The 26,793-nt window shown below is 43.7% G+C and overlaps 2 protein-coding genes across 3 annotated transcripts in view; one reads left to right on the top strand and one right to left on the bottom strand.

Moving 5' to 3' along the window:
- Positions 1–9,192, bottom strand: part of tesca (tescalcin a) — a 53,229-nt gene extending 44,037 nt beyond the window's left edge. The window contains exons 1-4 of the mRNA XM_070887727.1: positions 8,916–9,192; positions 4,405–4,474; positions 4,208–4,288; positions 3,534–3,673 (exon numbers count right to left, since the gene is read on the bottom strand). Coding sequence (XP_070743828.1) covers positions 3,534–3,673; positions 4,208–4,288; positions 4,405–4,474; positions 8,916–8,976 — 352 coding nt within the window. The 5' untranslated portion in view covers positions 8,977–9,192. The remainder of the gene's footprint in view (positions 1–3,533; positions 3,674–4,207; positions 4,289–4,404; positions 4,475–8,915) is intronic.
- fbxo21 (F-box protein 21) overlaps positions 1–26,793 on the top strand; it is a 127,196-nt gene that overhangs the window by 94,168 nt on the left and 6,235 nt on the right. The window lies entirely within an intron of this gene.

Here is a 26,793-nt window from a genome sequence, read left to right as displayed (position 1 = left end):
AGGTACAGTTGAGATACATTCCCATGAAGGGGAAAAATAGGGCAACCAAAGCCAGAACTCTCTGGATGATGAAAGAGAGAAAGTATGAAGCAGAAAAGGGGGCGTATGACAGTTGTCAGGTTGAGAATACAAATGAGAACCAGGCTGAATATAGAAAGTTCAGAAGGGAAGTGAAAAAGGAAGAGAAGCAAAGAGAAAGTATGAGAACAGATTGACAGCTAACATAAAAAGTCGTCTATAGGAATATAAATAGTAAACGGGTAGTAAGAGGAGGGATGGGGCTGATTAGAGACCAAAATGGATACCAATGCATAGAGGAAGAGAGCATAGCTGAGGTACTAAATGAGTACTTTGCATCTGTCTTAACTAAGGAAGAAGATGCTGCCAAAGTCATAGTGAAAGAGGAGGTAGTTAAGATACTGGATGGGATAAAAATTGATGATGAGGAGGTATTAGAAAGGCTGTCTATACTTAAAATAGATAAGTCACCAAGACCAGATGGGATGCATCCTAGGATGCTGAGGGAAGTAAAGGTGGAAATTACGGAGGTACTGGTCATAATCTTCCAATCCTTCTTGGATATGGGGCTGGTGCTAGAGGGCTGGAGAATTGCAAATGTTACACCCTTGTTCAAAAAAGGGTGTAAGGATAAACCCAGCAACTACAGGCCAGTCAGTTTAATCTCGGTAGTGGGGAAGCTTTTAGAAACGATAATCTGAAACAAAAATAACAGTCACTTGGACAACAGTGGATTAATAAAGGAAAGCCAGTATAGATTTGTTAAAGGCAAATCGTGTTTAACTAGCTTGATTGAGTTTTTTGATGAGGTAACAGAGAGGGTTGATGTGGTGTACATGGACTTCCAAAAGGCATTGATAAAGTGTCACATAATAGTCTTGCCAGCTAAATTGATGCCCATGGAATAGAAGGGACAGTGGCAGCATGGATAGGAAGTTGGCTAAGTGACAGGAAATAGAGAGTAGTGGTGAATGGTTGTTTATCGGACTGGAGGAAGGTACTATATACTTGATATATATTAATGACTTAGACTTGGGTGTACAGGGCACAATTTCAAAATTTACAGATGACACAAAACTTGGAAATATAGTGAACAGTGAGGAGGATAGTGAAAAACTTCAAGAAGACATAGACAGGCTGATGGAATGGGCGGACATGTGGCAGATGAAATTTAATTCAGAAAAGTGCAAAGTGATACTTTTTGATAGGAAGAATGAGGAGAGGCAATATAAACTAAAGGGTACAATTCTAAAGTGGGTGCAGGAGCAGAGAGTCCTGGGGGTATATGTGTTCAAATCGTTGAAGGTGGCAGGGCAGGTTGAGAAAGCTGCTAAGAAAGCATATGGCATCCTGGGCGTCATAAACAGAGGCACAGAATATAAAAGCAACAAAGTTATGATGCACCTTTATAAAACACTAGTTTGGCCTCAACTGAAGTATTGTGTCCAATTCTGGGCACTGCACTTTAGGAAGGATGTGAAGACCTTAGAAAGGGTACAGAAAAGATTTACAAGAATGGCTCCAGGGATGAGAGACTTCAGTTAGGTGGATAGACCGGAGAAGCTGGAGTTGTTCTCCTTACAGCAAAGAGGGTTGAGAGGAGATTTGATCGAGGTGTTCAAAATCATGAGGGGTCTGGACAGAGTAGATAGAGAGAAACTGTTCCCATTGGCGGAAGGGTTGAGAACCAGAGGACACAGATTTAAGGTGATTGGCAGACGAACCAAAGGCGACATGAGGAAAAACTGTTTTACGCATCGAGCGGTTAGGATGTGGAATGCACTGCCTGGGTGGTGAAGGCAGACTCAATCGTGGCTTTCAAAAGAGAATTGGATAAGTACCTGATGGAAAAAGATTTTCAGGGCTATGGGGAAAGGGTGGGGGAGTGGGACTAGCTGAAATGCTCTTGGAGAGCCGGTACAGGCTTGATGGGCCAAATGGCCTCTTTCTGTGCTGTAACCATTCTATGATTCTAATTGCCCAGCTAAAGGCCAGAGAACCGCTCTTAAGTTTTCAGTTTGTTTGACCAGCGGAGCAGGCAGGTCAGTTCTGAGGCTGTAATCTGTTCCACAGCACACAGTGAGTTTATGTTTTAATGTCGACATTTAGAGAGAAAGTTTGTATTATTTTATGTATTGGTAAGAATAGAAAGGTGTATGATTCATTGTTTTATACTATATACTGTTCATTCACCCATTTTATTTGAATAAAGCCAATTTTTGGTTCAAAGCCTAAATCTCAGTCTAGTAAGTGTATATATTAAGCCTATTTTTCAATGCAAAGAGAATCATGTGGCAGCATGTGTTAAATTCTTGTAACCGATATACAGAGTATAAAGTTTCTCTGTTTTGTTCCCTGGGTCTCACTATTGCGTAATAGATGTTGGACAGGAATAAGTGCATTCTGGGTCACGGGATGTAATGTATGGTTATGGGAGTGGTCAGTAACTCTGAACAAGAGAAAATACCTGGCGTAAAAACTCAAACATGTGACAGCCACCTTAAATTGGAAATTAAAAGATGGTACCATGGCAGTGTTTGGAGAACTAATATGTGGTGCCATAGCTTGTGCAAACAGGCACAATTTTCTGCATTACCCCAGAGTCCTGAGTTCCTGATCTCAGTCTCATTGCTGTGAGTACCAAATCGAAGCTAAGCACTTACTTGTAATGAATGTCCTCCTTGGTCTAATGTTCTGAGTAGAAGTGGGGGCTTCACTGGCACTACTAGTACGTGGTTCATAGAGATGAAGGAATGAGGCGGAAAACAGAGAGCCTTTCCCTCAATTAAAATAAATAAATTAGAAAAAAAATTTCCAATGGAACTTTATTGCACTTTTTTTCATCATGGCGATAATATTTTTACTGATTAATATGCAATTAAATTTAGAATAAGTAGAATGCCATGTCTTCATCATAGGATCAGAGGAATTTTTAGCAGAAGAAAGATCCATTCAGCCTAACAAGCCCATTCTTTTCTGACAAATCACCTACTTTCCTTCCAACCATATCCATTGGAAGGAAATCCGTCAATCCCTCCTCTCCCCAGAAATGCACCTATTTCAGGAACTTCCATCAGGAACATTTTTTTTAAATTCACTGGTGCGTAAAATAAAACATATTCACAAGAATAATGAGATTGGGTGAGCAAATAATTTCTTAACAGTTCTGAAGCTGGGTAAAGCAGGAGAAAGGCTCACAACTGTGGGGTCTAGAGGAACAACTAACTTTGTAGGACGGATGGCTGAATTTTTCACTTGTCCTCTCCACATTTTGGATGTGAGGCATGTTTCCTATGCACAAGTTACCAGTATCTCAATGTTGACAGCCATGCGTCATTGAGTGAAATGCCACTGATTATAACAGGCAACAAGCAGTTCAGACCGCAGATTTCCAAATGAGTTCAATGAGGCAGCATTTGTTTTTAGTTCCTATAGTTATATAATATTTATTACATTGCTTAATTCATGATTTACTAGTGCACAAATAAGGTAAAATATTATTACTTGTGCCTTACATTTCAGTTTTTCATTTTTGCCGTATTCTAAATCCTCTTTTGTGTGGTTGTCATCCATATGTTGGAAAAATGATAAAGTGGTCAGGAAGTTCTCAAATGTGATGTCCTCAACGCTTCCATTTGATTGTTGTCCCAGGTTTCTAGGACAATACACAGAAATTAGGATGAAATTATTCCATCACAAAAATTGAAATATTTTGATCTTATTCTGCTGGAGTTGAGTGATTTTTGTTCTAAGAATTGGAACACTTTCCCATTTTGAGCACCCTTTATTCCCAAATCAGGTACAGCACAGATTACAGTCCCCCTTTGCCCTACTCTATCAATGTACCTCAATCCCTACCTAGAAAAACACTTCCTGCTGCACGCTGTGATATTTCCATGTTGCACACCAGCCATCCTGTGGTCTCGCTAGGATTTCTAGTTTGGGGGCAGTTTTGTACTGTGTGCCCACATCTACTCTCAAGCAGTTAGGATTGCTCAAATGCACCGATCAGAGTGAGGAGACTTCCACTCTCAGTCTGAGTTGGATTTGTAACCAGATTTCACAGATGAAAGCAGAATGGATTAACCCATCAATTAATTGCACTAACAGCTAGTTTTTTTTTTATTGTACAATCAGTGATGTGATATTTATAAATAGTTTAATTTTAAAAAGCTGAATGAAGACTTACCTCGTGTCAAAAAATGCATTGACAATTCTTGACTTAATGGGATTACACTCCAGATCTGGTATGTTATCAAAGCAACTTTTGCTGCAAAAATAAAGTAGATGAGCATTTTATGTAGACAAGCAGATACTCCACCGTGGGGAAAAAGTTCTGGTCTAAATGTTGTTATAAAATTACAATATCCAGAACAATACTAATACCACATTGTAGTCTTCCCGTCAGTTAGGTGCAAGAACCTTCTGTGGAGGATTTCAATTTGTTCCGAAGAAACTGGCAAGAAAGAAATTCTCTGTTAGATATTACATCCATACATTTATTGCCCATCCCTTATTGCCCTTGAAAAAGGTGGTGGTGAGCCACCTTCTTGAACTGCTGCAGTCCTTGTGGTCAAGGTACTTTCACAGTGCTGTTAGGGAGGGAGTTCCAGAATTTTGACTCAGCGACGATGAAGGAACGGTGATATATTTCCAAGTCAGAACGGTGTGTAACTTGGAGGGGAACTTTCAGGTGATGGTGTTCCCATGGGCCTGTTGCCCTTGTCCTTCTAGGTGGTAGAGGTCGTGGGTTTGGGAGGTGCTGCTGAAGAAGCCATGGCGAGTTGCTGCAGTGCATCTTATAGGTGGTACACACTGCAGCCACATTGCGCTGGTGGTGGAGTGAATGTTGAAGGTGGTGGATGGGGTGCCAATCAAGCGGGCTGCTTTGTCGTGGATGGTGTCGAGCTTCTTGAGTGTTGTTGGAGCTGCAAGTTGCGAGTATTCTATCATACTCCTGACTTGTGCCTTGTAGATGGTGGAAAGGCTTTGGGGAGTCAGGCGGTGACACACTCGCCGCAGAATACCCAGCCTCTGACCTGCTCTTGTTGCTACAGTATTTAAGTGGCTGGTCTAGTTAAGTTTCTGGCCAATGGTGAACCCCAGGATGTTGATGGTGGGGGATTGGGCGATGGTAATGCCATTGAATATCAAGGGGAGGTGGTTAGGATCTCGCATATTGTAGATGGTCATTGCCTGGCACTTGTTTGGCGTGAATGTTACTTGCCAATTATCAGCGTAAGCCTGCATGTCGTCCAGGTCTTGCTGCATGTGGGCATGGACTGCTTCATTTTCTGAGGAGTTGTGAATGGCACTGTACACTGTGCAATCATCAGCGAATATCCCCACTTCTGACCTTAAGATGGAGGGAAGGTCATTGATGAAGAAGCAGAAGATGGTTGGGCCTAGGACACTGCCCTACTAGGGCTGTGATGATTGACCTCCAACAACCACAACCATCTTCCTTTGTGCTGGTATGACTCCAGCCAGTGGAGAGTTTTGCTCCTGACTCCCATTGACTTCAGTTTTACTAGGGTTCCTTGATGCCACACTCAGTCAAATTTGATGTTAAGAGCAGTCACTCTCACCTCACTTCTGGAATTCAGCTCTTTTGTCCATGTTTGGACCAAGGCTGTGATGAGGTCTGGAGCCGAGTGGTCCTGGCGGAACCCAAACTGAGCATCAGTGAGCAGACTATTGGTGAGTCATTGCTGCTTGATAGCACTTTCAACGACACCTTCAATCACTTTGCTGATGATTGAGAGTAGACAGATGGGGCGGTAATTGGCCAGATTGTGTTTGTTCTGCTTTTTGTGGACAGGACATACCTGAGCAGTTTTCCACATTGTCAGATAGATGCCAGTGTTGCAGCTGTACTGGAACAGCTTGGCTAGAGGTATGGCTAGTTCTGGACTACAAGTCTTCAGCACAACAGGCGGGATATTGTCGGGGTCCATAGCCTTTGCTGTGTACAGTGTGCTCAGTCATTTCTTGATATCATGTGGAGTGGATCGAATTGGCTGAAGACTGGCTTCTGTGATGGTAGGGACCTCAGGAGGAAGCTGATATGAATCATCTGGCTGAAGATGGTTGCAAATGCTTCAGCCTTGTCTTTTGCACTTGCATGCTGGGCTCTGCCATCATGGAGGGTGGGGATATTCATGGAGGCTCCTCCCCCGTTAGTTGTTTAATTGTCTACCACCATTCACGACTGAATGTGGCAGGACTGCAAAGCTTTGATCTGATCCATTGATTGTGGGATTGCTTAGCTCTGTTTATAGCATGCTGCTTCTGCTGCTTAACATGCATGTAGTCCTGTGTTGCAGATTCCCCAGGTTGGTACCTCATTTTTAGGTACGCCTGTTGCTGCTCCTGGCATCCTTTTCTGCACTCCTCATTGAAGCAGGGTTGGTCCCCTGGCTCGATGGTAATGGTAGAGTGAGGGACATGCTGGCCTATGAGCTTACAGATTGTGGTGGAATACAATTCTGCTGCTGCTGCTGCTGCTGGCCCACAATGCCTAATGGATGCCCAGTTTTGAGCTGCTAGTTTGTTCTGAATCTATCCCATTTAGCACGATGGTCATGCCACAAAACACGATGGAGAGTGTCATCAGTATGAAGACAGGACTTCGTCTTCACAAGGACTGATCACTGCTACCAATCTGGTCATGCACAGATGCATCTGTGACAGGTAGATTGGTGAGGACGAGGCCAAGTAGGTTTTTCCACTTGTGTTGGTTTTCTCACCACCTGCTGCAGACCTAGTCTGGCAGCTATGTTCTTCAGGACTCTGCCAGCTCGATCAGTAATGGTATTACCGAGCCACTCTTGGTAATGGATGTTGAAGTCCCCCCACCCAGAGTGCATTCTATGCCCTTGTCGCCCTCAGTGCTTCTTCCAAGTGGTGTTCAACATGGAGGAGTACTGATTCATCAGCTGAGGCAGGATGGTGGGTGGTAATCTGCAAGAGGTTCCCTTGGCCTGAAGCCATGAGACTTTATGGGATCCAGAGTCAATGTTGATAACGCCCAGGGCCACTCCCTCCCGACTGTATACCACTGTGCTGCCACCTTGGGTGGGTCTGACCTACCGATGGGACAGGACATAACCAAGGATGGTGATGGAGGAGTCTGGGACATTGGCGGAAAGGTATGATTCTGTGAGTATGATTATGTCAGGCTGTTACTTGACTAGTCTGTGAAACAGCTCTCCCAATTTTGGCACAAGTCCCCAGATGTTAGTGAGGAGGACTTTGCAGGGTCGACTGGGCTGGGTGTGCCATTGCCATGTCCAAAGCCAGTGCTGAGGTCAATGCCGGGTGGTCCATCTGGTTTTATTTTTATTATTGTTTCTTGTAGCGGTTTGTTGCAAGTGAGTAACTTGCTAGGCCATTTCAGAGGGCAATTAAGAGTCAACCACATTGCTGTGTGTCTGGAGTCACATATAGGCCAGACCGGATAAGGACATTGGTGTTAACTAATCATACATCAGGGCCTTAGTTCATGTAAAATCAAATGAAAGCTGGGTTGACCCCTCCATTCCTGCATTTTTTTTACACAATCTGCACTTATACAACCTGCTATCAGACTGAAACCTAATGCTGTTAGTAACACACTCATATTTGACACGTAATTCTAAAAGGTAAATAAAAGGTAACAAATTATATATTTCTGAAGCTATTTAATTACAGGGAGGATTTTTGTTTTTTTCAAGTGATGCTTAGTTGTTGGGGGTGGTATACTTTGGATTTAAATAAAAGGTGTAGTTGAACAACTACAAAACGACATTGATGTGTCATCAATTGATTAAATAATGAAACTAAAACTGGCTAGGAACAGTTACTATACTGGAGGATTTTTAGGTAATGTCGATTGTTATTATTCCCTTAAATATTGATAAAAATACGTAATTCAGAAAAAGTAAAGCCCCTGTTACACGGTCCCTTATATGTTGAGTCTAGAAGGAGAAGGGACATGTATCGTGGTGTTGTCACTTTGGTTAGTGCTAATTGGCGGTTTGGGGTTTCACTGACTTAAAAAGACAGCCTAAGTTCTGGGTGTTGATGCCCTGTAATTATACAAGTTCTGCCCTACTCGTTCCAGGTTAGGTAAGATTGTCCCAAAGCCTTAGAACTTGTTTGTAAAAATACAGTAAACAAAGAAGCAGCTGTTGGACTATTTATAGTAATACTCGGAATCAATCAAATGCAGCAAATGTGCTACAGGTGCATTGTACAGTGCGTTTTGCACACAGATAATACCATGATGATAGAGCCACGTTGAATGGAAGCAGTTAAGGACCAGGATCTTTCATGGCTGTGAGAGTTTATCTAGTGAGTGCCTGGGCCATACAGACAAGCAGGGTCCCAGCCGGTTTGAATTCGAGTTTGTGTTCAGCCCCAGAACATGTCGGCCAGGCACTAGCCGGGGTACTACAACCAGCCCCGGCATCTCTCAGCAGAAAAGTCAGCCCGATTTCCTGATCGCGGCCGGGCAGCTGGAGATAGCAGTGTGAGGACCTCAGGAGGAGTGTGCTCAGCTGTGAAGCCTCCCATGGCCAGTTAGCCGGTCACTACTCACTGCCGGGGCTCCCGTGTCAATAACGGCCAAGCGGGTGAAGTAGCAGAGAACACCTTCTGAACAGGAGCCAGGGGAAGGGGAGGGAACTGAGCAAGAAATATATTCGAGTACAACAAATGCATTCATCCTCAGCCCTTGAGACGGAGACTGCAAGTAAAGGGAACTGAAAGCGACCCAGTTACCCAATGTTCCGTATTAGGAAATACATTGCGAATGGTTCTTGCGCGACCTTCAGCAGTCCCCTGGATCATTCGGCATCTTCACTTTAAAACTCCGCTAATTTACAATTACATTGAAAACAAGTGCCTGTACTTACAGCCGGTAGAGTCCGTAAGATCGCGAATTTCCCAAGCGGGCAGTGAAGGTGAAGATCCCATTACTTCTTCCTTGAGTTCCGCCGACCAACAGCTTCCTAAACTCAAGTCCTGGGGAGGAAAGTGACCAGCGCTGGGAAACCTGGCTTGGCGTTTTTCAATCGATTGAAGCTCTGATCTTGGACGGTGGCAATGATGCTCTGCTCCGGTTCGCGATGTTGATGTGGAATCCAATGGCAGTCACTGGAGATAAGGTAAGTGCGGGTTTCGAGACTTCCCTGTAATTCTTGTGACGGATTCCTCTGGGTCCTACTGCTCAACATTTGTTAGAAGCAATGTCTTACCACTTGCTGCCCTGTTTTGATTAAATTTAAATATTGGGCTTCACTGCAGATACTTCAAAATAATCCATAACGAGAGAAAGAGATGATTTGCTCCTTATTTTTATTACTGTATTGACTATAAAAACTGGAACCTTGGAATCCTATTTGACCCTGAGCTCCTATTTGACCATATCCTCTCCATTACCAAGACCACCTACACCCCCCCCCCCCCCCACCACTCCACCATATCGCCTGTGCCTCAGCCTATCTCCTACTGATTAAACCTCACCCATGCTTTTGTTACTTCCAGACTTGGCTATTCCAATGCCCTCCTGTATGACCTCCCATCTTCCACCCTCCATAAACTTGAACTCATTCAAAACTCTATCTTAAATCACACCAAATCCCATTCACCCATCACCACTGTGCTCACTGTCCTACATTGGCTCCCAGTCTTGCAATGCTTCAAATTTAAAATTCTCATTCATGTTTTCAAATCCCTTGCCCTTCTGTATAACCTTCTCTAGCCCCACAACCCTCCGAGAACTCTCCGCTCCTCCAATTCTGGCCTCTTGTGCATCCCTAATTTCCTTTGCCCCACCACTGGTGGCCGTGCCTTTAGCTGACTAGGCTCTAAGCGCTAGAATTCCCTTCCTAAACCACTCTACCTCTCTCTCCTTCTTTAAGACACTCCTTAAAACCTACCTCTTTGACCAAGCTTTTAGTCAACTGCCCTAATACCTGTTTTTGGGGCTCAGTGTCAAATTTTGTCTGATAACTCTCCTAAGAAGGGTCCTGGGATGTTTTCCAACATTAAAGATGCTATTAATGCAAATCGTTGTTGTTACTATACTGAATATTACCATGAACGGGTACATGTTTGCAGTTAAATTATACACTTTCTTCTTCATGGGTTTACATTTTCTGTTGATTGATTGCTTTGATCGAGATCTATCCAATATTGTCTCGGAAATTAAGTGGTTTCTGTATTGAGGGAGTTTATGTAGAATGGTGGAAAATATTTTAAAATAGATCGACTTTTAGAGTGCATTTGCAGTACAGGGTATAACCATAGTGTCTCTGTGAAATTCTTTTACTTTATACCACCAGTTATAGGATACATAAAACCTGAGTATGGAATCAGAGTCTGACCTGATGAGCGGGACACTCCCTGTGAATGGGGTCTCACTCCACTTTCCTTCGGAGTGCGTTTGAGCCTTAACTCCCGGTTTACACTACATAAGTGTAGGTAAAGCTAAAGGTGCTTCTCACTGATGCTAAACTTGCAGTGTAATGGACCCATAGGAAAAGAGTGTGTCTTGAGCGAGCTAGCTAAACTGGAAACCCAGTACCCCTTGATCCCTTTAGCCGTAAGGGCCATATCCAACTCCCTCTTGAATATATCCAATGAACTGGCATCAACAACTCTCTACGGTAAAGAATTCCACAGGTTAACAACTCTCTGAGTGAAGAAGTTTATAAGAACATAAGAATTAGGAACAGGAGTAGGCCATCTAGCCCCTCGAGCCTGCTCCGCCATTCAATAAGATCATGGCTGATCTGGCCGTGGACTCAGCTCCACTTACCCGCCTGCTCCCCGTAACCCTTAATTCCCTTATTGGTTAAAAATCTATCTATCTGTGACTTGAATACATTCAATGAGCTAGCCTCAACTGCTTCCTTGGGCAGAGAATTCCACAGATTCACAACCCTCTTGGAGAAAGAAATTCCCTCTCAACTCGGTTTTAAATTGGCTCCCCCGTATTTTGAGGCTGTGCCCCCTAGTTCTAGTCTCCCCGACCAGTGGAAACAACCTCTCCGCCTCTATCTTGTCTATCCCTTTCATTATTTTAAATGTTTCTATAAGATCACCCCTCATCCTTCTGAACTCCAATGAGTAAAGACCCAGACTACTCAATCTATCATCATAAGGTAACCCCCTCATCTCTGGAATCAGCCTAGTGAATCGTCTCTGAACCCCCTCCAAAGCCAGTATATCCTTCCTTAAGTAAGATGACCAAAACTGCACGCAGTACTCCAGATGTGGCCTTACCAATACCCTATAGAGTTGCAGCAGGACCTCCCTGCTTTTGTACTCCATCCCTCTCGCAATGAAGGCCAACATTCCATTCGCCTTCCTGATTACCTGCTGCACCTGCAAACTAACTTTTTGGGCTTCATGCACAAGGACCCCCAGGTCCCTCTGCACCGCAGCATGTTGTAATTTCTCCCCATTCATATAATATTCCCTTTTACTGTTTTTTTCCCCAAGGTGGATGACCTCACACTTTCCGACATTGTACTCTATCTGCCAAACCTTAGCCCATTCACTTAACCTATCTAAATCTCTTTGCAGCCTCTCTGTGTCCTCTACACAACCCGCTTTCCCACTAATCTTTGTGTCATCTGCAAATTTTGTTACACTACACTCTGTCCCCTCTTCCAGGTCATCTATGTATATTGTAAACAGTTGTGGTCCCAGCACTGATCCCTGTGGCACACCACTAACCACTGATTTCCAACCCGAAAAGGACCCATTTATCCCGACTCTCTGCTTTCTGTTAGCCAGCCAATTCTCTATCCATGCTAATACATTTCCTCTGACTCCGCATACCTCTATCTTTTGCAGTAACCTTTTGTGTGGCACCTTATCGAATGCCTTTTGGAAATCTAAATACACCACATCCATCGGTACACCTTTATCCACCATGCTCATTATATCCTCAAAGAATTCCAGTAAATTAGTTAAACATGATTTCCCCTTCATGAATCCATGCTGCGTCTGCTTGATTGCACTATTCCTATCTAGATGTCCCGCTATTTCTTTCTCAATGATAGCTTCAAGCATTTTCCCCACTACAGATGTTAAACTAACTGGCCTATAGTTACCTGCCTTTTGTCTGCCCCCTTTTTTAAACAGAAGCGTTACATTAGCTGCTTTCCAATCCGCTGGTACATCCCCAGAGTCCAGAGAATTTTGGTAGATTATAACGAATGCATCTGCTATAACTTCTGCCATCTCTTTTAATGCCCTGGGATGCATTTCATCAGGACCAGGGCACTTGTCTACCTTGAGTCCCATTAGCCTGTCCAGCCCTACCCCACTAGTGATAGTGATTGTCTCAAGGTCCTCCCTTCCCACATTCCTGTGACCAGCAATTTTTGGCATGGTTTTTGTGTCTTCCACTGTGAAGACCGAAGCAAAATAATTGTTTATCCTCATTTCCTCATCTCAGTCCTAAATCTTGGTTCGTTTCCCCTCCCATCCCCACTTCTTCAAATTGCCAAGTGAAGGAAGGAAGGAAGAAAGGAAATATCAGAGAAATATTTGTTCCCAGGTTGATCTCATTTCTCTCTCTATGACTTGCTCAGAGGAGGCCTGGGAGCAGGTTGCATCCTTGCCTTCTCAGCTATCCACTGGTGTTAAGTTGGTTTGTAGCCAGAGAAGACAAATTGGAGGGTAGGGTGAGGGTAAATAATAGTGATCGGTACCCTCAAAATAAAGACAGAAACATTTTTCATTGCATCAAATACTCCTCAGCAAAACAGTTCCACCGACTTATCACCCATCACTCAAGTAAATTATTTGCCTTGCAGTCTGGAACGCCCTTCCTAAATCCCTCGGTGTTGTTACATTTCTCTCAATTTTCAAAAACTTCCTCAAAACATACCTCTTCACCATGCCTTCAGTCACATTCCAAACCTCTTGTACTGCTCAGTGACCATCCCCTGTCTACTTGTGAAGTTCCTTGTTATGTTTTGCTATGTTCACGGCATTGTACAAGTGCAAGTTGCTGTTGCTGCAGCATAGGTTGAAGAGGAATGAGGTAATACCTGTAGTTAACCCAGAACAAAGGCAACAACCTGATGAGCCAGTACATTTTTGCATCCAAATCAAAGTGCTTTGCATACACACCAATTTGGTTCACATGCAAAGTTCACACACAAACTAATATAATTCGATCACAAATACATCTTGAATGAGAGTCAGATTAGAATTGATGTAACCACCACCATTTTCAGTAAAATTGATATGTTTATAGATTCAGAATCAAAATGTAACACAAAAATAGGCATTCAACTTTGTATGTCACTGTAAACAGAAATGTTGGGCATCTATTTATATCAAATCTGTGAAGTAAAACAGAATTCAGAAGTGACTATACGCAATGATGATTTTGCCCCTCCCCCTGTGTGTGTGTGTGTATGTGCTCCCATGGATATTTCTGCAGTGATCTACATTTGCCAATGACCCTATCAGTGCGAAATGTATTTTATTGCAATAATTTATAGTTAGCAGGTTTTTAGCAACAACCAAATTACTGTACCCTCAGCAAATGTAACTGTAAATTCAAAATTTTCTGTTGAGCAAATTAACATGATCAGATTGCAACACAACTGCAGGAGGATATTACATTACTTCAAAAGTTGATCAATGGGCAGAATATCAGACAGGAGGAGTGTTCAAAGTGTTTTATCTTCAAGGGCCACTTAAATGTGTGTCTTGGAGTCTTGTCAACCACATACAAAACTTAAATTCTTGTTCCATCTAAACTGCAGTTACAAACAGATTTTTAGTCCTCCTTGTGAGGAACCAGCTCGCTAACCACAATGGCACAGCTGATTTGCGAACTCACTGTGTGAGAAATGATGGGCACAATGCTTGGATTTTCATTATGCTGCTTCACTCTGCAATCCCCAAACTGATTGACATTTTTCCAATATGCATTAAAATATTTTGCCTGTTTTCAGAACTAAGCATGAAAACTTTTTTTTTTTTTTTTTTACAGTGAAACGATATAAACCATAGAAACATCAGTGATACCCATTTAAAATTAAAAGTGGCAGTAATTTACTTGAGGGATGAGGGAGAAGTAGGCGGAACTGTTTTGCTGAACAGGGAAGCAAGCTGGGTGTGCCCAGTTCTGTTGTCTGATCTCCTGAACTGCAAGAGGAAGTGTTCTGGTAAATACATAACTTTTTTGTTTAATATGGTGTTAAAGTGTAATTTTTGGGTGATTTGATGTGATTTCTAATCTGCACAGCACTTTATCAATATTATTTACAACTTGTGTTGTAAAAATTAGCAAATTTACAGTATACAATTTCACCCAGAATTATTTGTAGGCTATGCAATTGTTTAATATATACATCTCATGTTAGCATTTCCTGAGTAGTGTTTGTGATGGAATTGCCGTTCTGCCATTTCTCGTAACAATGCTACCAATTATACCTGGTGTCCTGACAGTCAGAATGATCCAAAGTTAACTTTATTACTACCCCTAACCTTTGTAAGTCCACTCTTAGAACTCATGAATCCATCTTAATTGAGAGGAAAAGCTGCTGTCTTTCTGCCATTCCAATGGTCATTCCTTCTAGTCTCTTGTCAAAGCTATTTCTTGAAAATCCTATGTTATTCCCCTTTCTGTCCTCATGGTTGCTACAAAGAGAAAACTGACCTTTTTGCTGCACTCCTCCAAATTTAATCTTGACGATCATGTTGAAGAACCTTTCTCCATTACTCTATTATGTTCTACCAGTATGGCTGATAGCAAGTTTTATCCCTGCCATCCAATTTCTGGACATCTGGTACTGATGGCATCCCTCTTTTCCTCAAAATGTGAGCGACTGAACCTTCCCCTCCAAAGCCAACTTTTTAGATTCTCTTCATTTTAATCTATCTTTCCTTCTCTTTGGAAATGTCTTTGTGTTCATCCTATCCCTAATGAAACTGATCCCTCCTCCTCTCACAATTATCAATCTTTCGCCACTTCATCTGTACTTTCTAAATGGATAGAAGTTAGTTTCAACTCTCAAATTATTCCTCATCTTGAAAGTTCAGGCATAACCCACTACATTCATGGCGATCAATGTTCCTTTTAAATCACTATCTGTACTGTAGCTGATGGGTTATCCTGTGACTCTTTTCCTATTCACTCTGGGGTTCACGAGGGCTTTGTCCATTCTGTTAATGTTCCTTCTTCATAGCAGTCATCATCAAAGTCTATCCATCCTTTGCTGACTACTCCACTGTGCATTCATTAACTTTCTTTAGACTGCGTGCTCTCAATGCACTTATTCCTCTTGCAGTGCGTTGGCTCAATCATTACAGGCCTTTTGATGGGTCAGTGGCATTTTTCTTTCAGCTCTTCAAAGACACAGTCCTCCACATTATTCCAATGTCTAAGCAAAGCTATCACCTTTTAGCTTTAATAATTCCACTTAGTCCTTCTTCATCTGTTGCCATTGTTGGTTAAATTTCAACTGTGTCGGTAGCAGAAAACTGGCAGTAACGGATTGGCTACCAGTTATACCCACTATACACCCTGTCAGTTTTTATTTTCATTGACGTCAATCGAAAGGAATTTTAGGGGTGGGAGTTTTTAATGAAGAGCTAATTCCCACCTCAGTTGAAGTTGAAAATTACCCCCACTACATCTTCTCATCTCAAATGGAATTCCTACATTGCAATTGTTACCTCCACAAAAATTGATTTCCTTTTTCATCCCAACTTGTTTTTACCACGTCAGCAACTCTTCCCTCTCTATAATGTTTACGTCTACCAAGGCTCAAGTTTTGCTCCAATCTCTGGGGACTCTTTTCTGTTATCTCTCCTGCACTCCTGGACTTGATATACTAGATACAAGAAAAAGCTTGTTGTCTAATTGCTAGACGCTCCCTTTCTCACCTTCAGATTCCAATCTCTATCTCGTTATCATAACCTTCCTTGTTTCTACACTGTTCCAATGAAGCTCAACGTAAGCTTGAGGAAGGGCACCTCATCTTTTGATTAAGCACTTAACAGTCTTCTGGACTCAACATTGAGTTCAGCCATTTCAAATCATAAACTCTATCCCCATTTTTTCGGACAGCAGCTGTTGATGATTCTGCTATTCCCATTTCATCATCATCATAGGCAGTCCCTCGAAGTGAGGATGACTTGCTTCCACGCCAAAAAGGGATGAGTTCACAGGTGTTTCAATGTTCCAGATCCCGCACTAATATTCCAGATCCTGAACTACATATTGAAGAGTGGAAGATGCCTGTGCGTGGATTTTTTCAACGTGTGGTGGCCGTTGCACACCAGCCACCACACGGGCTTGACAGAGCTAGGTCTTGGTTCAGTGCCAAGGATTACCCAAGACGACTGGAGACCAGCTCTGCTGTACAGACCTAGTGCGCACACGTATCACAGTGTGGGCTGGCCCGTGCTGCCCCTGGGCCCTTGCCTCTTCTGAGCCCCAAACTCGTGTCTCTCCTGGGCCCCGGTCACTTTCATCTACAAACTCTTGCCGCTCCTTCGCCTCTCTTGCCGTGCCTGCCCGCACTGCAATCAGCGACCTGGCTTCGCAGCCGTCACCCTCCTGCAGCAGCACACGCTGCTCCCTGCAGTGGTATGCCGCCGTACGCTGCTCCCTCTAATGGCCCCAACCTGCTGATGGTCTTGCAGGCCGGGACCGCGCCGATTTCCGGGCGGGCTGCCGCATGCTGCTCCCTCCAACGGCCCTGGCCTGCTGATGGTCCTGCAGGCTGAGACTGCGTCGACCTCCAGCCCGGAAATGGGCACGGTCCCGGCCTGCAAGACCATCAGCAGGCTGATGCCATCCCATTTACACCTCCTCTAGGCCCACCTTTTTTCTTTACTTGTCTCATTACTATCCGCTTTTGCTTTGCACCATCATTCCTTTTGTCATTCAATGTCTCCTGTCTTCCACCCTATCACAGACCTTCATTTTTGTTCTTTCCTCCCATGCCCCTTTCCCTGCCTCCGCACTCTACTAAAACCTGTTACATCTCTAACAGTTCCAATTCTGATGAAAGGTCACTAACCTGAAATGTTAACTCTGTTTCTCTTTGCACAGATGCTGCCTGACCTGTTGCGTATTTCCAGCATTTTCTGTTATTATTTCAGATTTGGAGCACATGCAGTATTTTGCTTTTGCTTTCTTGTTTCTATTTTCTCAATACTACAATGATCATTTCTGCTCTGAACTTTCTTCTCTTGGTACACCTTAGCTGCGAGATGCCACTTTTCCTTCTTGAATCCTCACTGTGTTGAAATCAAGACTTATAGCATCGTCTCATGCTCTAACTTCATCTTGTCCAGGTTCTCAAAACTGAGCAACTCCTTAGCTCTCTGTCTTTCCTCTCTCCAACAATCTTCTAATATTGACATTTCTATTCTCCAAATGGTATCAAACCCAAATGATGTAAGACTGACTTATCTGAAAGGTTTTCCATCAGTCCCTCCAAAATCACGTTGGGATCCAACTCTGGAATTATGCTGAACTTTAGCATTATTGCTGCAAAGCTGAGCCACTTTGCAGTCCTGCTAAAGTTGCAGTAGAAATGCATTAAAACAACCCATACCATACATGTATGGGAATAGATTATCAGGTAACATAAAAAGGAACCCAAAAGTCTTTTTATAATCATATAAATAGTGAAAGGAAGGATAGGGCCAATTAGGGACCAAAAAGGAGATCTTGTGGAGGCAGAGGCCATGGCTGAGGTACTAAATGAGTAGTTTTGCATTTGTCTTCAAGAGGATGCTGACAATGTCACCTTAAAGGAGGAGGCAGTAGATAAATTGCAAAGGATAAAAATAGATAAAAAGGAGCAGTGCTCAAAATAAAAAAGTCATCCGGTTGCATCCTAGGTTGCTGAGGGAAGTAAGGGTGGAGATAGCAGAGGCTCCGGCCACAATCATCCAATCCTCCTTGGATATGGGAGTGATGGCAGAGGACAGGAGGATTGCAAATGTTACACCCCTGTTCAAAAAAGGGGAGAAGGATAAACCCGGTAACTATAGGCCAGTCAGAGACAGTAATCCGAGACAAAATTAATTGTCACTTGGAAAAATATGGGTTAATAAATGACAGCCAGTATGGATTTGTTAAAGATAAATCAGGTTTTACTAACGGAGAGGGTTGATGAAAGTAATGCAGTTGATGTGTATATGGACCTTCAAAAGGCATTTGATAAAATACATAATGGACTTGTTAGCAAAATGGAAGCCCATGGGCTAGACTTTCCTCTTCATTTTTGGTGGTTTTCTCGGCGGTACTAGTTTTCGGCGGAAAACCACCCGGTGAAAGTTCCCACTTCATTTTTTAAAGAGTTCTGCTGGCATTTTCAAAATATCGCTGGGGACCGGACCGCCCACATGCACTGCCGAAAAACCGCCACCGCCCAAGTTTTGACTCCGCGGTGACCCGTAGGTAAGATCGAAAAAACCGCCCACAAAAAGCAGCCAGAGCTGGGCAGTAGAAAGGTAAGTTAAAGGTTTTTTTTATAATTCTTTTAAAATTCTTTTACAGCGATTAAGTTAAAAAGGGGCTTGAGAATGTTTTCTGAATTTTATTTTTTGTTTCATTGAAAAAATATTTTTTGTGTTTTCCCCCCTCCCTCGGCCCAACCGCAGCCTCAGTCTAAATTTGAGTAATTACCGCCCATTCTGGTTAAGAACCACCCAATTTGCCCCGGATCGCGTTTAACCGCCGAGAATCCACGTGTAAGATCCATTTTCTCAGCAGGCGGTATTTTTTGTCTTTTTTTTAATGCAATTTTTTGCCAGCGTTATTTGAAGACTCTTGCCGATCTTTTTGGGCGGCAATCCGGCGAGCTTTAAGGAAAGTCGAGCCCTATGAAATTAAAGGGGCAATGGCAGCATTGCTAAGAGACAGAAAGCAGAGAGTAGTGGTGAACGGTTGTGTATCAGATTGGAAGGAGGTATATAGTGGTGTCCCCAGGGGTTGGTATTAAGATCACCGCTCCTTTTATATATTAATGACCTGTACTTGGATATATAGGGCATAATTTCAAAGTTTGCAGACAACACGAAACTCAAAAATATAGTATTAAATGAGGATAGTAACAGATTTCACGAGGACAAAGATTGGTGAAATGGGAAGACACATGAAGTGACACAAAACTTGGAAATTTAGTAAACAGTGAGGATCGTAACAGACTTCAGGAGGACATAGACAGATTGGTGAAATGGGTAGATACAATTTAATGCAGAAAAGTGTGAAATGATGCATTTTAGTAGGAAGAATGAGGAGAAGCAATATAAACTAAATGGTACAGTTTTAAAGGGGGTGTAGGAACAGAGAGGCCTGGGAGTGTATGTACACAAATCTTTGAAGATGGCATGTCAAGATGAGAAGGCTGTTAAAAAAGCAAATGGGATCCATGGCTTTATAAAAAGGCATAGAGTACAATGGCAAGTAAGTTATGCTCAACTTTTATAAATCATTGGTTCGGTCCCAGCTGGAGTATTGTGTCTAATTCTGGCCACCACATTTTAGGAAGAATGTCAAGGCCTTAGAGAGGGTGCAGAGGAGATTACCTAGAATGGTATCAGGGATGAGGGACTTCAGCTACATGGAGAAATTAAAGAAGCTGAAATTGCTCTCCTTAGGAGGTGAGAAGGTTAAGGGGAGATTTCATAAAGGTGTTCAAAATCATGAAGGGTTTTGATAAAGTAAATAAGGAGAAATTGTTTCTGTTGGCAGAAGGGTTGGTAACCAGAGGACACAGATTTAAAGTAATTGGTAAAAGAACCAGTGGTGAGATGAGGAGAAATATTTTTATGCAACGAGCTGTTATGATCTGGAATGCATTGCCTGAAAGGGTGGTGGAAGCAGATTCAATAATAACTTGTGAATGGAAATTAGATAAATACTTGAAGGGGAACAATTTGCAGGGCTGTGGGGAAAGTGCAGGGCAATGGAACAAATGGATAACTCTTTCACAGAACTGGCATGGGCATGATGGGCCAAATGGCCACCTCCTGTGCTGTATTATTCTATAACTTGCTTTCATTCAGTCAGTCTTTCTCACATGCCACACAGTGATGCTTTGTTCGCTGTCCCCAAAGCCCCTTGCATTCAATCACCCACTTGGTGTCTCTATGCTCTTCACTTATCCGACTCATTTGCTTTAATGTTTTTATTTAAAGATGTAATAAATTTACAATATGGCAAAAGTGATATGCACCATGGAAGTTATTTAATTGGTAGCACAGCGTGAATGACATATGATGGCCTTTTGTGTACTGAAACAACCTCACTAAGACACTAAACTGTATAATCTCTTACGTATTCATCGGCAAGGAAATAAATTAATCTCTTTGTAATGTTCTCCCTGTTGCTCCTAAAAGTGTTGACTCTTGGCTGGTGTTTACTACTACAGATGCCAGTTGCCTTCCGGCACCTCAATCAAATGTCCATTATTCATACACGAGTTTTAAAAAATTTGGTCCAGGGCGTTGCTGGCAAGGCCTGCATTTACTGCCCATCCCTAATTGCCCTTGAAAAGGTGGTGGTGAGCCGCCTTCTTGAACCGCTGCAGTCCTTGTGGTGAAGTGCTGATAGGGAGGGAGTTCCAGGATTTTGACCCAGCAACGATGAAGGAATGGCGATATATTTCCAAGTCAGGATGGTGTGTAACTTGGAGGGGAACTTGCAGGTGATGGTGTTCCCATGCGCTTGTTACCCTTGTCCTCCTTGGTGGTAGAGGTCACAGGTTTGGGAGATGCTGCTGAAGAAGCTTTGGCGAGTTGATGCAATGCATCTTGTAGATGGTATACACTGCAGCCACCGTGCGCCGGTGGTGGAGGGAGTGAATGTTTAAGGTGGCGGATGGGGTGCCAATCAAGCGAGCTGCTTTGTCGTGGATGGTATCGAGCTTCTTGAGTGTTGCTGGAGCTGCACTCATCCAGGAAAGTGGAGAGTATTCTATCACACTTCTGACTTGTGCCTTGTAGATGGTGGAAAGCCTTTGGGGAGTCGGGAAATGAGATACTCGCCGCAGAATACCCAGCCTCTGACCTGCTCTTGTTGCCATGGTATTTATGTGGCTGGTCCAGTTAAATTTCTGGTCAATGGTGACCCCCAGGATGTTGATGGGGGGGGGGGGGGGGGATTCGGCGATGGTAATGCTGTTGAATATCAAGGGGAGGTGGTTAGATTCTCGTTTGTTGGAGATGGTCATTGCCTGGCACGTGTGGAGTGAATGTTACTTGCCACTTATCAGCCCAAGCCTGAATGTTGTCCAGGTTTTGCTGCCCACGGGCATGGACTGCTTCATTATCTGAGGAGTTGCGAATGGCACTGAACACTGTGCAATCATCAGCGAACATCCCCACTTCTGACTTCATGATGGAGGGAAGGTCATTGATGAAGCAGCTGAAGATGGTTGAGCCTAGGACACAGCTGTGAGGAACTCCTGCAACGATGTCCTGGGGCTGGGATGATTGACCTCCAACCACCACAACTATCTTCCTTTGTGCTAGGTATGACTCCAGCCAGTGGAGAGTTTTCCCCCTGATTTCCATGGACTTCAATTTTACGAAGGCTCCTTGATGTCGCACTCAGTCAAATGCTGCCTTGATGTCAAGGGCAGTCACTCTCACCTCACATTTGGTATTCAATTATTTTGTCCATGTTTGGACCATCATCATCATAGGCAGTCCCTCGAAATCGAGGAAGACTTGCTTCCACTCTAAAAGTGAGTTCTCAGATGGCTGTATAGTCCAATACGGAAATTAAGGTCTCTGTCACAGGTGGGACAGTCATTGAAGGAAGGGTGGGTGGGGAGTCTGGTTTACCGCATGTTCCTTCCGCTGCCTGCGCTTGTTTTCTGCATGCTCTCAGTGACGAGACTCAAGGTGCTCAGCACCCTCCCAGATGCTCTTCCTCCACCTAGGGCGGTCTTTGGCCAGGGATTCTCAGGTGTCAGTGGGGATGTTGCACTTTATGAAGGAGGTCCACGTTTGGACCAAGGCAATAATGAGGTCTGGAGCCGATTGGTCCTGGAGGAACCCAAACTGGGCATCGGTGAGCAGGCTATTGGGGAGTAAGTGCCGCTTGATAGCATCTTTGACGACACCTTCCATCACTTCACTAATGATTGAGAGCAGACTGATGGGGCGGTAACTGGCCAGATTGGATTTGTCCTGCTTTATGTGGACAGGACATACCTGGGCAGTTTTCCACATTGTCAGGTAGTTGCCAGTGTTGTAGCTGTACTGGAACAGCTTGGCTAAGGGCATGGCTAGTTCTGGTGCATAAGTCTTCAGCACAACAGCTGGGATGTTGTCGGGGCCCATGGGCTTTGCTGTATCCAGTGCGCTCAGCCGATTCTTGATATCACGTGGAGTGAATTGAATTGGCTGCAGATTGGCTTTGTTGTTGTTGGGAACCACAGGAGAAGGCCGAAATGGATCATTGACTCGGCACTTCTGGCTGAAGATGGTTGCAAATGCTTCAGCCGGGTACTTGTGTGCTGTGCTCTGCCATCATTGAGGATGGGGATATTCATGGAGCCTCCTCCTCCCATTAGTTGTTTAATTGTCCACCACCATTCACCACTGGATGTGGCAGGACTGCAGAGCTTTGATCTGATCCGTTGATTGTGGGATCACTTAGCTCTGTCCATAGCATGCTGCTTTTGCTGCTTAGAATGCATGTAGTCCTGTGTTGCAGCTTCCCCTGGTTGGTATCTCATTTTTAGGTACGCCTGGTGCTGCTCCCAGCATGTTGTCTGTGCTCCTCATTGAAACAGGGTTTATTCCCTGCCTTGATGATAATGATAGAGTGAGGGATATGCCAGGTTACAGGTTGTGGTGGAATACAATTTTGCTGCTGATGGTCTACAGAACATCATGGAAGCCCAGTTTTGAGCTGCCTGATCTGTTCTGAATCTATCCCATTTAGCACAGTGGTAGTGCCACTGATAAAGTGCGACTTCCCCACTGACACCTGGGAATCCCTGGCCAAAGATCGCCCTAAGTGGAGAAAGTGCATCCGGGAGGGCACTGAGCACCTCGTGTCTCAATGCCGAGAGCATGCAGAAATCAAGCGCAGGCAGCGGAAAGAGCGTGCAGCAAACCTGTCCCATCCACCCTTTCCCTCAGCGACTATCTGTCCCACCTGTGACAGAGTCTGTGGCTCTTGTATTGGACTGTTCAGCCACCAAAGAACTCGCTTCAGGAGTGGAAGCAAGTCTTCCTCGATTCCGAGGGAATGCCTATGATGATGATGAGTGCCACACAACATGATGGAGGGTGTCTTCAGTGTGAAACGGGACTTCGTGTCCACAATGACTGTGTGGTTTTCACTGCTACCAATGCTGTCGTGGACAGATGCATCTGCAACAGGTAGATTGGTGAGGACGAGGTCAAGTAGGCTTTTCCCTTGTGTTGGTTCTCTCACCACCTGCTGCGGGCCCAGTCTGGCAGCTATGTCCATGAGGGCTCGGTCAGTAGTTGTGCTACCGAGCCACTCTTGGTGATGGACATTGATGTCCCCCACCCAAAGTACATTCTGTGCCCTTGCTACCCTCAGTGCTTCTTCCAAGTGGTGTTCAACATGGAGGAGTACTGATTCATCAGCTGAGGGAGGGCAGTAGGTGATGATCAGGAGGAGGTTTCCTTGCTTGACCTGAAGCCATGAGACTTCATAGGGTGTGGAGTCAATGCTGAGGACTCCCAGGACCACTCTCTTCTGACTGTATACCACTGTGCTGCCACCTTGGGTGGGTCTGTTCTGCCAGTGGGACAGGGCATACCTAGGAATGTTGATGGAGTTTTGACAGTACATGTTGTCAGGCTATACTATTAGAGGGCAGGTGAGCTTACCTTATCTGATCAGGAGTGAGAATCCCAGCTGATTTTTCCCATCCCCAACCAAGGGTGCTAAGGCCAATTGAAGTGTCCTTGCCTTCATCTGGGCTGAGATTTGGTAACTGAGCACAGACCAGGGATTGAACCTGGGATCCTTCTGATCTGTAATGCTCAGCTACTCGCTGGAGATACAAGCTGAGTTATCAAGGACATGAAGTTTTAATTTTACACATGTGAGAAATGTTACTTACTGCTGATTATTAAAAGATAATCATTTAGGAATAGGAGATGAACTGAGCTTAAACTCATAATGATATGAATTAGGCAGTTTGGAATTTCTTCCTGACTGCCTCAGTATGGCCCAATTTGGATGATTTTAAGTCACTTTGGAAAATAGCATTGTCCTGTACAACTGTGTTACCATTTGTGTGCCTTATGTTGTTATACATTTTCCTACTATAATAGTGGATGGAAATGAGTAACTACTATGACTTGAATCATAGCTACAAAAATATAGTGGAAAAAAATCATCCGTCTGCTCCTTTCAATATAAAATGGTCATTAGCTGACTTTACCCTTTACATTGGAATCACATTAAATTAAATTTATCTGCACAGAGGTTAATGATCTACATCAAGTACCTGTATCATAACTGCCTCAGCAAACATGCGTGGGTGGGGAGAGACCACATGCAGTGACTTGAAAGGCATTAATCACAAGGTCGATATCGATGAGGAAGGCCATTTGGCCCTTTATTGCTCATTCATCCAGGTAAAAAAATCTCTCCACCCATTACAGTGGTGTAGTGGCTATATTACTGGCTCATAATACAAGGCCTGGGCTAATAATCCAAAGTGTGAGTTCAAATCATGACAATCTGAATTTAATTTTTGTTTTAAATGCTGCAAATAAAAAGCTGGTATCAGTAAAAATGACCATGTAACTATAGGAATGTCGTAAAAATCCAACTGGTTTATTACAACAACAACTCGCATTTAAACCGTCCTAAGGTGCTTCCCATGAGTGTTATGAGATGAAATTTGACACTGATCTGCACAAGGAAATATTAGGAGAAATGACTCATCATCATAAGCAGTCCCTCGGAATCGAGGAAGACTTGCTTCCACTCTAAAAATGAGTCCTTGGGTGTCTGAACAGTCTAATACGAGAACCACAGACTAAAATTTTAGTGAAAGAGGTAGATTTTAAGGAGCCTCTTAAAGTTGGAAGGAGAGGTAGAGTTGCAACGAGGTTTAGGGAGGGAGTTCCAAAGCTTAGAGCCAAGATAGCTGAAGACACAGCCGGAGGGATGGAGCACTTTATTAAAAGGGGAGGGAAGTGGCTCTGTGAAGAGAGAAGAATGACTGTTGAGGTAACTTTTAGGGGATGTGATGGTCTGGTTGAATATGGATAAATCCAAATCTCACTAATTTCCCCCATTTTCTTTAGATTAAAAGCTTGTCAATTGGGAAGTATGAAAGTGTTTAATATTAACCAGAATGTACCATTTTCAATGTAAGAAAATAAATGTTTTCCAAGGGGAGCATGCCCCTGGTCTCTCCCAGTGTGTGCAGTGGGTTTGGAAGAATTGTGTATAATTTTAAGCTGCCTACACTCCTGCCTAGGCTCACACGTAAAAATGCCGACTTTGGTATGAGGAACCAGAGAACAAATGCTTCCCATGAAACTCCACCCTCACTGTCAATGCCTTTAGGAGAGGAGGGGAAAATTGGCAAATGCAAATGGAAAATAATTACAAAGAAGGATTAACTCATAAAAAGCATACAGGTAGCTGTTTGAATAAAGCTCTGGGTGTGCCTCTCTTCTGAAGTTGGCTGGTAGTAATGATCGCTGCTGAAGCAGAGGTATTGTTTGCAGTTTCTGTAAATCTGTTTCCAGAGATTAGGTAAACAGCCTCTGAGAGCACCTTTGTTCATTGAGAAACATTTTAAAACTAACGCCCAGGAAATTGCCCAGCGTCATTTTCACGCATCTCGCCCACAATATCGTTCGCCTAAAACATCGCTCAGAAAAAGTGGAACTGTTCTGAACGAATCACAGCGGTGTGGGCGCCATTTTTTAAATTGCAGGTCGCTTCATTCAAAAGGCTGCTTCAACTTCGGGGGAGTTTGGATTGACTCTGGAGTTCTTCTCAGGTGACGTGACCATCTCAATAGACATATTTTCAGACTCTGGACTATTGGGGGTTTACTGTAGGTGTATTTTAGTTCGGAAATTATTGCTTCTGATCAATCACTTTCATTGCAATGGGGCCAGCCATTTCTCAGCCTGCATCGATTAATATGCAGATGCTACAGAGTACAAATGGCTCAATATCTGATGCACATCATTATGTGCCCAATTTAAGATGTGCCAGAATGAGGAGGAGGTGCAGACTATAAACACCCTGCACTTACAGGGAGAAAAGGTCTTACCTCAGTGTGTCTGAGCACACCTGCCTTCGGAGACTGCGCTTCCACAAGGTGGTGATCAATGAAATATGAGAGCTCATCAGGCCACATATGCAGCCATCAGGACATCAGTGTCGGTCGAGGTCAAGGTCACCGCGGCACTGTCTTTCTATGCATCTGGTTCCCTTTGAGCCTCCACGGTCGAGATTTGCCCTCTGTCTCACCATGCCACCCATCGCTGCATTAGACAGGTCACGAAGGCCCTGTATGCGCTAAGGATGGACTTTATCAGCTTCCCCAAGACCATGGAGGCTCAGACTGATGGGGCTGGAGCATTCTACCACATTGCTAAGTTCCACAGGGTGCAGGGAGCAATACAGTGCACTCACATTGCCATGCGGACACCTTCTCAGGACCCAGAGCTTTATCGTAACAGAAAAGGATTTCACTCCCTGAAGGTCCAACTAGTTGTCGACCACAACCAGACCACAACATGTCCAGGCAGCTTCGATGAGGC

Source organism: Pristiophorus japonicus, chromosome 8, assembly GCF_044704955.1.
Source record: "Pristiophorus japonicus isolate sPriJap1 chromosome 8, sPriJap1.hap1, whole genome shotgun sequence".
Taxonomy (NCBI): Eukaryota; Metazoa; Chordata; class Chondrichthyes; family Pristiophoridae; genus Pristiophorus; species Pristiophorus japonicus.
Note: the sequence above shows the minus strand (reverse complement) of the source record. Positions and strands in the feature narration are given on the sequence as shown.